Below are 12,950 nucleotides of genomic sequence, written 5' to 3'. Positions count from 1 at the left end.
AAATGCCAGTTTTGCATTTGCGTTTCACTGAAATTTTAAACAACATGAGGACCAGTAAATGATGACAGAATATATATATATATATATATATATATATATATATATATATATATATATATATATATATATATATTTTTTTTTTTTTTTGTGAACTCTCCCTTTAAGCATGTACCATATGCAGCACTCCAGTAAACAGTGACTATATAGAAGTAATAAAAATAATTTTTTAAAAAGTTCAAAGATTAAGTATTTCACAATAGATGGGAAAAAAAAAACAGCACATAATTTGATTCCAAAGAGAAAAGAAATCGTTTTAATCCTTGGAAAGACACATTTGCAACTGAACAGCCTGAATACAAAACACAGACAGGAATTGCACTTCAAATTTTCTTAAAAAATTAAAATTAAAAAGCAGGCTTTTTCATCAATATATTTCTGTCATAGAAACAACTGCAAAACTGTACATCAAGCTTTTTACAAAGCATTTGGGACTTCCGTTTTAGAATGTTCTTTTCACATTTTTACACATTCATCAGCCAGATCTGCTACATTGTGACCACAAGAAAAAAAAGAAAAGAAAAAAATATCAGTCTTAAGACATATCGGGAGAAATCGGCATTGGTTTAGTTAATTCAAGTCCAACTTGGGTTGTCTTTGCGGGACGTTTTAAGAGCATGAGTCACGTCTCAGGCAATGCTGGGACAGCAGGTTTCTGCATCAGTATTGCAGTCTATATGATTTAAACTCAATCTCTCTCTGCAGACACCAACAGAGACAGACAGCTGCTCGCAGGGTCACAGTTCCTCACGACGGGGCGGACCGTGTGGTTTCCTGCAAAGAATTCAGTCTGTGTCCAAATGACATGGGTTGGTCCCTTGCTGCTGTGCGTCCTGATACACCCGAAGGAAGTCCTTGTACCGTGGAGCACAGCTGAGCCAGGCCTCTCCGAATCGCACCGTCCCAGTGAAGAGGAACTCGCCCTCCCCTGGTTTAACCCCACACTGCCTGGGCATCTTCACAAAGCCTGTCCAGCGTTTAGCCCGGCCGCCCCCTGACACAAACACTTGTGTCTTCTGTCTGTAAAGGCGACTCAGGGACACGGTGACAGAGGTCTGGTCCTCCTCCTCCGCCACACCAAGAATACTGCCCCGCGCCACTGTAGAGAGAAAAAATAAAACAATGTAAGAAAAACATAGTTGTTTTTTTCTTCTCTCCATACTGACTACATTATCCCTGGTCAAACAACTCTAAGAATGTATATGGCTTCCCATTTTAATGTATAGCACAACGGGCCAACAATCTTAAAAGATTTTAATGGGAGATTTCTCTTGACATCATTTCTTAGGAAAAACTTTATTTTAAAGACCAATTCTCACCAATTAGCCTGTTGCTTATGAGCATTCATGTTACTTGCATATTGGCTGGCTATTAGTACTTATAAAGCACATATTAATGCCTTATTCTGCACAACCTTCCTTAATCCTATCCCACATCCAAAACTGAACAACTACCATACCGTTAATGAGCAGCAAATTAGGAAACAGGAAACATTTATTGAAACAGGAGTTGGAGTTAAAAGTGAGAATTGATCCCCAAACTAAAGTGGGACCATTTCTTATTATGATGAATTTTTGATTCAAACAAAACGCAAACTACGTTTTTAAAAACATTACCTCTACACCAATAGGAGTAGAGGTAGAGTAGGTAGAATATTACAATTCTTTTTAGTTATATACTATTACTAATACTGGAGTGCTGATATGTTGTGAAAATGTATGATATTTATTAGCAATTATCAAATTGTATCAACAAAATGAGTATAATTGCAAGTCAACTTTGATGTTGCCTTGAGAATGCCTAGTCTTTAGGATTAGGATAGATTTAATATGGATTTTGAAGAGCCTCGACTCAAGCTTTGTTAATTCGTTTTTTTATTATTCCACTGCCACTTCAATTTATAAACACAGATATTTGTTCTATGTGAATGTTTATTCTTAAAATACTCAATTATAATAATAGGATTAAATCCATGAACAAGGCTGTCAGTAAAGAATGGAGCTAATAGGGCCAAATATTGGCCTGTTAACTGGCTGGTGTGAATGTGGTCCATTTATCAGCCTGTAGTATTCTTAAGAACCAAATCCTGCAGGAATTTCAGCTTATTCACTTATTTGATTCTTTGAAGAAGCGTATTTGATCCCATCAAAGTATTTGTGTAACTCAAACAGTTGCCTGATGGGAAGGATGCTTTCAGACTGGTTCCAAATTATAACTGAAATTCAATTCCTAATTCACTTTGATTTTAAACTTGTGATTATCAAAAACATTTAAAGATGAGACTTGTCTTACCAAAGTCACTGGTGCATACAGCCAGCAGGGCCTCCGCATCTGTACAGGGTTGGCAGGGTGCTGTGGAGAGATACAGAACAACAAAATCAGACCAAGCACAGCCAACGCTCGATGGTAAAGCAACAGTAAAAACAATAACGTGCATAAGTTTTTCGTTTTTAATCTTTCTAACAAAAATCAGCACACTGATCTATCTACACCCGCTACGTGGACTTTCAAAGACATAATTAATTTCTGCTGCAGATGGTTATTTATTGAGCATGAAGAAGCCAACTTTATCGTCACGGTTTGTCGGCTTCTAACCAAACAGAAATGCGGGGTGGCCTGCGAGAAAAGGCTCCTCATTAAAAAAAAAAATGGTGGAGAGGAGGGAAACATCTCGACCCTTCCCCCTCTAAAAAAAACACTGACAAACACACGCCGCGTCCTCACACCCCAACGCAAATGAGATCCAGCTGAGAAGAACTCCAACAAGGAGCAGAGACTCCAAGGACTAGTAGCTCAGGGTCCGAAAACAAAAAAAAGAAACGTCCAGTGGAGCCCATGTTTCACCTGTGCCAACAACGTAAAGTTAGTCCCATAGCGACACTTGACAAGAGACAAACACTCTGTTGCTTTTAGGAGTCCTGTAAGGCAATCAGTGTAACCTAAACACTGGCAGCACCGTGTCGGCTTTGATCAGCATGTTTCACTATCTAAATAAATCAGGCCACAGTTTTGTGGCTCTGGGGTCATTACAGCCCCCCACAATCCAGCACATTTGTCTGGAGGGTCTCTACACTCACAGGCTTGCAGGAAGGAGCGAGCGACTGGTTGTTTCAGGTGGCTGGGTGGAGGGGTTTATGGGTATTTTATGGGTTTATGGGTAGCGGTCTGTGGGTTAGGGCAGGTGTGTGTGACAGGCAAAAGTTTAGCTGTCTATGAGTGCAAGTGGATTGAGGGGCTTTAAAAACTTTAACAATTACAGTAAATGTGGGTGTTAGCTAGCAGCCCAAAACTCATCACCATAAGACTTCATTGTTATGGGTGGGAACAACGAATTGCAATGTGGTTGCTAAGGTATTTTGTTTTTTAGTGCATTGTGATGCAATTGTTAAAGGATATTCTGGTTCATACCTTAAAAATGCAACAACATTGTTATAAGGTGAGTGTCGTATGGTGCCCGACACCCAATCTACACTGGAAGCAAGTCACAAATAAGAGTGACAAACAAGTGTCCACGATCAAACAAACAAACAAACAAAAAAAGCAATTAAAAAAAACTGTAATATTGTGAAAAATGTTGAACATTTAAAATAAATGTTCTCTATTATACTATTATTCAAAATGTAATATATACTTGTGATGTAAAGCTAAATTGCCCCAATCTTCAGTGCCACAAGGTCTTTCAGAAACCATTCTAATTCTTTTATTATTATCAAAGTTGTTGTTATTTTTGGAAACAGTTATACATTTTTAGTTACACTTTATTTTAGGATGTGGTTATTACAGTGTAATTACCCAAATACAGAGTATAATTCTGTCTGTACAGGGCATGAAGAGGTGTAAATGCTATTAAGTAATGTGCAATATAATATATAATACATAATATGCATAATTTACTGTTATTATTTACCGTCACACTTTATTTTAAGGTGCAATTCTTGCCATCAAAAAGACTTGTCTTAAACTCCTAATTTGCTGCTTATTGATAGTTAGTAAGGTAGTTGTTAAGTTTAGGTATTGGGGAGGATATTTAAGGTGCAATTTATGTATTAATTTCTTTTAAAACATTAAATATAATACATGTTATTAACCATAAAAAACCTAAAATCACTCCCATTATAAAATGGATGCACTGCTTGTGCATCAGCAATGGCTGTTTACAGTGTAGGCTGATAGACTGTTTAAATAATAGCAATCTAGATTTACTGGTATCACCGTAGATTGGGCATAACCATGGAAAATGGGCAAAATAACTGGTACGTATCAAAACCCGATCTGCTGAACCTGACCCTTCACATATGAGCACAGTGGGTCTTGTCTGTTGAGGAAACTGTGGGTGAAGGAGAGCGGACCAGAGGTCGGCTGTGTTGCAACACAAGAAATATCGCACCACCAACGGGGCCAGAGGTCATCCAGGAATCAGCTTCGCAACAGCTGGCAAACGCCAAAGCTTCAAAGCGGGTGATCGTTCAGAACGCTAGGCCTGGCAGAGGTTTGATGTGAAGCGTTAACCGCTGCCACATCCTGAACGCCAAAGCTGCGCTTAAAAGCTTTGCGGCGGATCACATGCAAAAGTTTAAACAGAACCGCTGGAATGGGCTGGCATCTGAGTCAGCAGCCCTCACTGCCCCGAATTAATGCATCGCTGCTGGGATCGCAACCACTTCACACACAGGCTGGGCAAAAGGGGAAGATAGTGTCCCTGCTACATCTGGTCCCTCTGCATTCCATGCTAATGGAGAAAAGATTCATATGCAACTTTGCCTGCATCCCAACCACTTCAGAGAGGCGGAACGAAAATTAATGAAGGAAAAAGTGAGGGAGGGGAAGCCAGAGAGAGAGAGAGGGGAAAAGAGGAAGAGGAAGGGAGTAGGGGGAAAAAAGATGGAGATAATATGTCCTCCCAACAGCTGGACTAAAACACATTCCACAGTGACGGAAAGCAACTCAATTCCAGCACAACAGGTCAACATTCATGAGGTGAATGCGAAAAAAGCCAAAAGCTCGGAAAAAGGAAACCAGGTCACCTTACAGATGTGCCCGCTCAGATCGCTGATGCCACACAGTCCCAAAACACAGAAACTGTTTAAAGCTTCTCTGCTTTACACTGTATCCATGCCTGCAAAATACAGCTCTTTATCAGAGCCAGTTTTACATGGCAGTTATGAATTCATACCCCCCTGAGAGGGGGGGGGGGGGCACACTAAACAATACTTTTGCTTTTTTTGGGAGAGGAAACTGACTTGTTATATGATGCATCTATACTGCTTCAGGCCATTCAGCTCTTTGGTTTTGGCAGGTGCACTGCTTGAAATGTAATTTCTGAAAGGAGGCTGAATATTTCACGTTTTCACATCCTGGAAAACGCAGTCGGTATTTAACGCACGGAAAACAAGGTTTAAATCAGTATCACTTTCCAAAGCAAATACGAGCACAGATCCACCATCTCGGCATCACAGAGGGGAGAACGTTTCCTGAGGTAAAGATATCATCTGTTGCTGGGCATGAAAACATTGGCTTCAGATCGCATACTTTTTAAAATAAACATACCCTTGGTATTGCGTGCATTGACAACCGTGCACCTAAAAACCCTGGAGTCACAGAAATTTAATAATACTTTTTGCTGAAAGAAGCAATTATTGTTGAAATTCAATAGAAAACGAGGGTGCATCTAAAAACAAAAACTTGAATTTTTTTAATTTGTAAAAGTTTTTCTTTATAGAAATTAATTATTTTATTCAGCAAGGATGGCTTAAATTGATCAAAAGTGACAGTAAGGACATTTTTGTGTTATAAAAGATTTCTATTTCAAACAAATGTTTCTTGAGCAGTAAATCAGCATATTATAATGATTTCTGACGGATCAAGCGACGCTGAAGACTGGAGTAATGACATAAAACTGATATTTTATATCAGATATCATATATATCATATTTTATATTTCACAATATTATTGTTTTACTGTATTTTTGATCAAATAAATATAACTTGGTGAGCTTCTTTCAAAAACATAAACATAAAAAAAAGACTTAGTGTTCTTTAAATAATCAAGGAAATAATAATTAGATTTTTAGCCGAGATTGTTTTCTGTTTTACATATTAACAAATTCTATTCTACTCCTTAGATTTGGCAAAAAACATGCACATTTCCATTTCAGGAAATACATCACATGAAAGAAAACTGTGCTTGTCAAGCAAGTCTTTAAAGATCAAGAGAACCTCATACCAGATAATGACTGTGGATCTGCTGCTGGTCTGTGGTTGACCAGCTCGTACTGGAAGGCTGTGATTTTTCGGCTGATGTCCCTTTGAGGCACTGCCTCGATGAAGAGCGCCCCGTCCTGGATGCTGAAACAGTGCACTTTCCCCTCGGCCTGATCTTCCTCACGGAGGAGCAGACGCAGTTTGCCCAGCCGGTCCAGGTAGATGTGGGTCCCGCTGGATTCTTTAGAGGGCTTGATGCAGACGGAGAGAAGAGACGCCGCTGGGGACAGTGTGTTTGGCCGCAGGTTGACAATGATGGCTCCTGTGGGGTAAAGCCACTCCAGAAACCCCTGGGCACAGCGGAGATACACCTGTTCCACATCCCGAGTGTGTCCCTCATGAGTCAGCCCACTTCAAGAAAAGAGAAAGAAGATATAAGCTCGGTTCCAAGACCAACCCTAATTTAAATGACAGAATTCTACTGAAACCGAACCTTGTAAGTAAATAAACTGAAAATAAACTGAAACTCTCTGCACAGGCAGCGTTTTTTTGTTTGTTTGTTTTTTTTTTAGGTCAGGTGATGTGCGATATACATGAAAAAAACACAATTTTGTAACATTTTACAATAAGGTTTTATTTGTTACCATTAGTTTACCGCATTGAGTTTAATTCATGTAGTTTAACTAATGAAAATACATCGTAATAATTTTAGTCAATGTTCATTTCTTAATTTCAACATTTACCAATACATTTTTACAGTTTAATTTAAACATTAGTTAAGGCACTGCGAACTAACATGAACATTTATATTTTTACTAAATAGCACTGTTAATGCATTTATTAATGTAAACAAGTGAGACCTTCTTGTTAAGTGTTAACCACAATTTAATGATGTGCGTAAAACTGCTTTAGATTAAATAAATTAACTATGCAGATAAGAATTTAACTTATTTAACAGAATAATTATTTGAAAATATTTATACAAAATATTTGCCGTCTCGGATTCGGAACAAATAATAAACAAGATGCAAATTAGTGGCTGAACGATACATTTTTTGTTGTTGTTGATGGCTCAACATTATAGGCAACAAGGTGTCCAATGGCTGATATAAAGTCAATAGACATGATTTCACTCCACTTATTAAAAAGTAAATAAAAGTATAGCGGTCTCTAAAATTGTATTTTTTATATTTATAAACTGTATACATTTCTTTATACAATATTTACTAAAAAAACGGAAAAAAAAAATCTTAAAATGAAATCAGCTAAACAGATTTATAGTACTTAAATAGCAAGTTTTTCTATGTTTTCAAAGATAAAAGAAATTTGTATTTCTTTTAACATTAACTACTTTCTAAAAACACACTATTGATCTCAAAATCCAATCATCAGTTGAAGAAAGTCCCTGCCCTACATTATCTTTTTTTCTCTCTCCATAATCCGTTATAATCTGATGTACAGAATACAGAAGATGATCTAGGGCCAGATATGTTTCATCACAACTATAAAACCATCATAAAAGTTGGCACTGATGGCCTTGTGGTTAGTGCATCGACATGTAGAGCAACTACGCCTCCAGCAACCCGAGTTTGATTTGAAATCCTTTGCTGATCCCGCTATGCTTTCCTGTCAATTTTCCACTATCCTATCAAAATAAAACGGCATAAAAAACCCAAATATGTCTTGAAAAAAAAACAAAAAAAAACACCGTACTCAAAAATGTGAGAAGTCGGTGCAATCTGCGGAATCAGAATCAGCAAATGCGGATTTAAAATACAGTGATGATGAATATGAAAAATATGACATTGTGTTCTCAACACCATCAATAAAAGTCCCAATTATGACACTTAATGGCCAAACATATGATTAGCAATGTCAATATACGGTACAAACCCTAGAGCAGCAGATTATCTCAAAAATGGTTGAAAATATGGGCCACTATATCAATTTAACACTGGTAAAAAGTCTAATTTTTTAATCGGATAAGTCTCTTGACTTCAGAAATACAGTTATAATCCAGGTTTCTCTTGACTTCTGTCTTCCATCCTGGAGGAGTTTTGTTCACTAAGCGCAATCGTTCTGGGTTTGGCTTCTCCGTGAAGTCAGCCAAAACAAACTATTTCAAAAGGCAGCATAATTTTGCTGGCTACTGTCTGGAAGCAATCATATGATGCCTTAAAGCACTGGAAGGCAAATAGTAGGCAGTCATCAAACATCAAACACTGTGATGTATTACTCCCCAAATAACTGACATCCAGTTATAGCTGGTTAACTTTCACAAATAACCACTTACAAGCCTTGGATTAAACAAAGCAAAACCAAACCGTTTTGAAGCAAATGACGGGTAATCCTCCAAATAATGACGCTTGGATCTTCAGTCAGCTTTAGTTTAGTGGCCTTTTACGTGCAACACAGCAGAGGAAACTTCAAACATTAGGGTGATTGTTCTGAACAGTCTGAGTCGAGTCCAAAGCCAAGCTCATATGAAAGAAAAGCTTTTCTCAGAGCAGGAAGAATGAAGTTAATGTCTTTTCACACAAGGTGTTAAGACCCACGCGCGAGGCTTGCTGCATGACCCGTCACGTGCAAGCATGCGCACACACATACACATTAACCGTCTCTCATTTTTCTTCTCTCCTTTCCAACGTTTTGGCAAGACCCAGCACTGGCATCCTGCCGTGGGTAGGATTTTTGAAACGCAAGTCGATGGTTCCTTGGACACACAGGCCTCTCTGCAGACAAGTGCAGAGACAGTAGCCGAACCCGGAGCATGCAAGTGCAAATGCAGGTCACGCAGCGAACCTCCCATTGCTTTCAACTCCTCAAAAGACGAGGAACTGCATGTCCGGGCAGCAGTCCTGCCGCTGTCCACCGGCCGCACAAAAGACTCTCTCCGCTACTTTTAGACATCATCTGTGGTTCTGTGCCTTGAGTATGCGGCCCGTTGTCAGTTGGGCAGAAAATGAGCCATCTGCTTCTGAAGCCTCCAGCGGTTCTTCAATCAGAGATGAATGTAGGCCTGCTGCAAGACCCCAGATTAAACTCTCACCAAAATGAGAGGTGAGGACTGGGGTGACACATGTGCAGAGCAGACTCGCAAGCTGCCGTGTCCTCATTTATAAAGGCTCCTCTTTAATTAAGAGCATTTGAAATTCAGCTCTGCCGTAATGAGAGGCTGAACTCGGGCCTGGCAGATCAACACCAGATTACGGCAGCACAGTCAGAGTAGCCGTGTTATTGTTAAAAGACCTCACAAAAAGTATGTTGAGAGATTTTATTTTTTATTTTTGAAGGAAGTAAGGGAGCTATTGTTGAGGAAAATGTTGTTATGAGATGAAGTTATGTGGTGGGGAATTCTGTAGCATGAACTAATCTCCTCATTAGTTACAAATGTATCACCAACCCCGATAAATTCAAAATGTCTTTCACATCCAGCTGACCACTGAGGTTGAAGGATTTAAAAGCTAACTTGACAATACTATTATTATAGAAACTAAAATCTTCTAGAAGAATGCAGTGCAAACTTATGTGTAATAGCTTATTAACTCAGGTAGAGTTAAAACGCCTTTTAACAAACAATAGAGTGATTATATGTTACACATGAGGGATTACTATGGGTTCGGTTGAACCAGTGAGCAGAAATGAAATCACTGCTCTGATAGTTTCTGCTTTCAGGTTACGTCAGTAAATAAAGACAATAAGTCAGAGTAAGAAAATAAGTACATACACACATACTGTTAAGACCAAGAGAACAACTGGACAGAAAGAAATAAAATAAGAATAATAAGAATATAATAATAAAGTTTTATGTTGATTAATTGAGACAGGTGCTACAAGCACACATAACAATCACTTCTAACAGGCCACCAAAAACAAACAAGAAAAAACAAACAAACAAACAAACAAAAAACCCTGGGCCTTACACTAATACCAAATACTAATACTAAACAACTAATAAAAAGTACCCTACTAATAATATTAATATATATATATATATATATATATATATATATATATATATATATATATATAATTATTATACTTATTTTAATATCAAAATGTTTACGTTTTAACTTAAACAGTATCAATGTTAATTGACCTAGATATTTAACCAGAGTTAAATCGCTAAATTCAAGTCACTTAGTTACATTTAATGAATACTTGAATAATCTAGATGTTTGAATCGTCTCACCTGCCCCTCCAGCTGCACTGGTCGCTTGAGTACTGGGAGCGTGCAGTCCGACACAGAACCACAACCGACAGCAAATACGCCAAGAACGGCGAGAGCATGTTTGTCCCACCGCTGTCTACTTCTCCCCCAGCGCGATACTATACAGCTCTGCTTTGCAGGTATGGAATGAAACAGTCCAGCGTCAGTATTTTCTTCACTACATGGTGTTTTTCTACAGTATCGTTTCACTTTCTATCCCGTAATAATTACTCAAGAAGCGCAACTAATGCCGAAAGTCCGAGACGCGCGTTGGCTCGCTCACTCCATGCTCAGCTCTGAGCAGCAGCGCTTTCCTCGAGTGAAGACGGTGGTGAAGAGCTGAGGAATCCGAGTGGAGCCGCTCTCTGAGCTTTGAAGAGCGCGCATGCGCAGACAGCAACAGCGCTTTACTCCACTGGAGGAGCGCTCCTCAAGAGTTCAGTGAGCGGCTCCGCTCGGATTCCTCTGCGCGTCACCGCCAGCTGACCGACACAAGACGCATGCGCAAAAGAGCTCCAGGCACCGCAATCCGTCTCATTAAATCACATGTGTGTGTGTGTAAGTATGTATAGCCTATTATTAGAATATAAATGAAGCAGTTGGAAATATGTATAAATTAGTGCTGTCAAACGATTAATCGCATTACCACTTATTGCAAATAGTGGCAATTATCTGCACCTCAACATTGTAGTAGGACTATATTATAAAACAGTATGCAATAATAACGAATTTGAACAAGTGGAAATTATTTTAATTCTAATTATTAAATGGATGCCACATTATTTGAACAATAAATCCCTCCCTACACATATACCTTAAGCATACTTGATACTTTATTTTCAACTTTTATATTATTTCCTTTACTTTTTTATTAAAAATACACTCCTTAACTACAGTAATATGAGATTTAAAGAGAGAGAGAGAGAGAGAGAGAGAGAGAGAGAGAGAAGATCGGTACAGCACACACATACATTGCAAACTTTTATTTTTGAATATGGAATTTGGAACATGATTATAATAAGAAGAATTGTTATATTTTAACACACAACCCTTTGAATAAAAGGCAGCTTGCTAATATAATTGTGTGTAATTATAGATTTAAACAAACCTCTTTTCCTTAGCAAGGTGTGTTAACATACCATTTGTGCTATAAACTTGAATGATGACTCAAAGCGTGTGGTTTTATGAGGAGGTGCATTTTCATTTCTAATCCAGTTTACAATTTTCACCTGGTGGTTGATAAAATGGGCATTAAAAAATTGCTCAGACTTGCGTGAGGAAGCAATATGTAGCATCCAGAATATCAGAGACTTTGGCTTTGGGTCAGATACAACATTCAAAACACACTAGCATTTTGGCAACAACTGATATTTCTTAAGAAATCTAATCTAGTGCAATAATCTAGTTTTTCACATGAAATGTGATATTCCATTCCTCCGTCATCTTCAAGTGTGATTAAGAAACCTGTTAGACAGGAGAGACTAGAAATGCTTTAACACTGGTTACACAACACATTGTGATTAAGAGCTGTTTGTGACCGTACTTGTTTCGATAGAGGCACACTGCTGACCTGCCGCTGTCTCTCAGGATAATGATACAGCTCCTCCTTAAACGAGAACAACGTGCATGTCAGGACAGGCGAACCACAACTCAGAGACACCTGCAGATGGTTTCCCTTATTATTCCCTCTCATTCTTTCTTTTAATAGACAACGAGCAGAACAGAGCTTTTATAAGAGAGCGTATGTATATGTAAACAGTTCATATATACAGTTCATCTTGTTTCATAATTCCCAGGGTACCTCAAAACAGCCCACATTTCTGACTTCTGATTGCTAGAACGGATTCTGTTTAGTGTGTGAGGACCTCGTCCTCTGTTTTGGCTGGCTAACTGTGCCCTTCTGTGTTTACATGAAGGGAAAAAATGAAAACGAAAACCTATCATTGTTTATTCACCCTTATGTCATTGGAAACTAAAATCCTCTTATTTATTTTATTTTTTTCCCCCATGGAATACAAAAGGAGAATATTAGAATTTTCTTTATGCAGCTCTTTTCCATGGAAAGATATGAAATAAAGATTAAATTAAATAAAATTTTATGAAAATTAAAAAAAAATTATAAATGATAAAGAAAATGAAAATGTTGCCTTTGCACCTGGAAGTTTTTCTATTACTAAAACTAAAACTGAAATAAAATAAATTTAAGCTAAATATAATAATAATAATAAGAAGAAGAAGAAGAAGAAGAAGAAGAAGAAGAAGAAGAAGAAGAAGAAGAAGAAGAAGAAGAAGAAGAAGAAGAAATTATAATAATGGAAAAGGACACAAAAATTACCAAAACTTAAACTAAAATTAAAATAAAAGCTATATTTAGAAATATTTATGCAGACTTTAATAGTTTATGCATAATACAAAAAACAACAACAACAACAACAACAAAACACTGTTGCAAAAAGGAAAGAAAAAAAATAATATAAAAGTA

At 37.8% G+C, this 12,950-nt stretch overlaps 1 protein-coding gene across 1 annotated transcript; it reads right to left on the bottom strand.

Annotated features, from left to right (window-relative positions):
• Positions 1-414: 414 nt before the first annotated feature.
• Positions 415-10,837, bottom strand: LOC113067698 (meteorin-like protein). Its single transcript, XM_026240100.1, has 4 exons — positions 10,451-10,837; positions 6,281-6,669; positions 2,350-2,409; positions 415-1,156 (listed from the first exon to the last, which is right to left on the bottom strand). The coding sequence occupies exons 1-4, from the start codon at positions 10,546-10,548 to the stop codon at positions 843-845; spliced, it is 861 nt and encodes a 286-aa protein (XP_026095885.1). The 5' UTR covers positions 10,549-10,837; the 3' UTR covers positions 415-842.
• Positions 10,838-12,950: the final 2,113 nt, after the last annotated feature.

This window comes from Carassius auratus, linkage group LG28B (genome assembly GCF_003368295.1).
Source record: "Carassius auratus strain Wakin linkage group LG28B, ASM336829v1, whole genome shotgun sequence".
Taxonomy (NCBI): domain Eukaryota; kingdom Metazoa; phylum Chordata; class Actinopteri; order Cypriniformes; family Cyprinidae; genus Carassius; species Carassius auratus.
This window is presented reverse-complemented; position numbering and strand designations above follow the sequence as displayed.

Bases quoted from the DNA above. Each gene is read 5' to 3' on its own strand.
- LOC113067698 (XM_026240100.1), bottom strand. From the start codon at position 10,548: ATGCTCTCGCCGTTCTTGGCGTATTTGCTGTCGGTTGTGGTTCTGTGT. The intron at 6,670-10,450 runs GTGAGACGATTC...CTTTTCTTGAAG, and splicing joins CAGTGCAGCTGGAGGGGCAG to TGGGCTGACTCATGAGGGAC. The intron at 2,410-6,280 runs GTATGAGGTTCT...ATCTCTCCACAG, and splicing joins AGATCCACAGTCATTATCTG to CACCCTGCCAACCCTGTACA.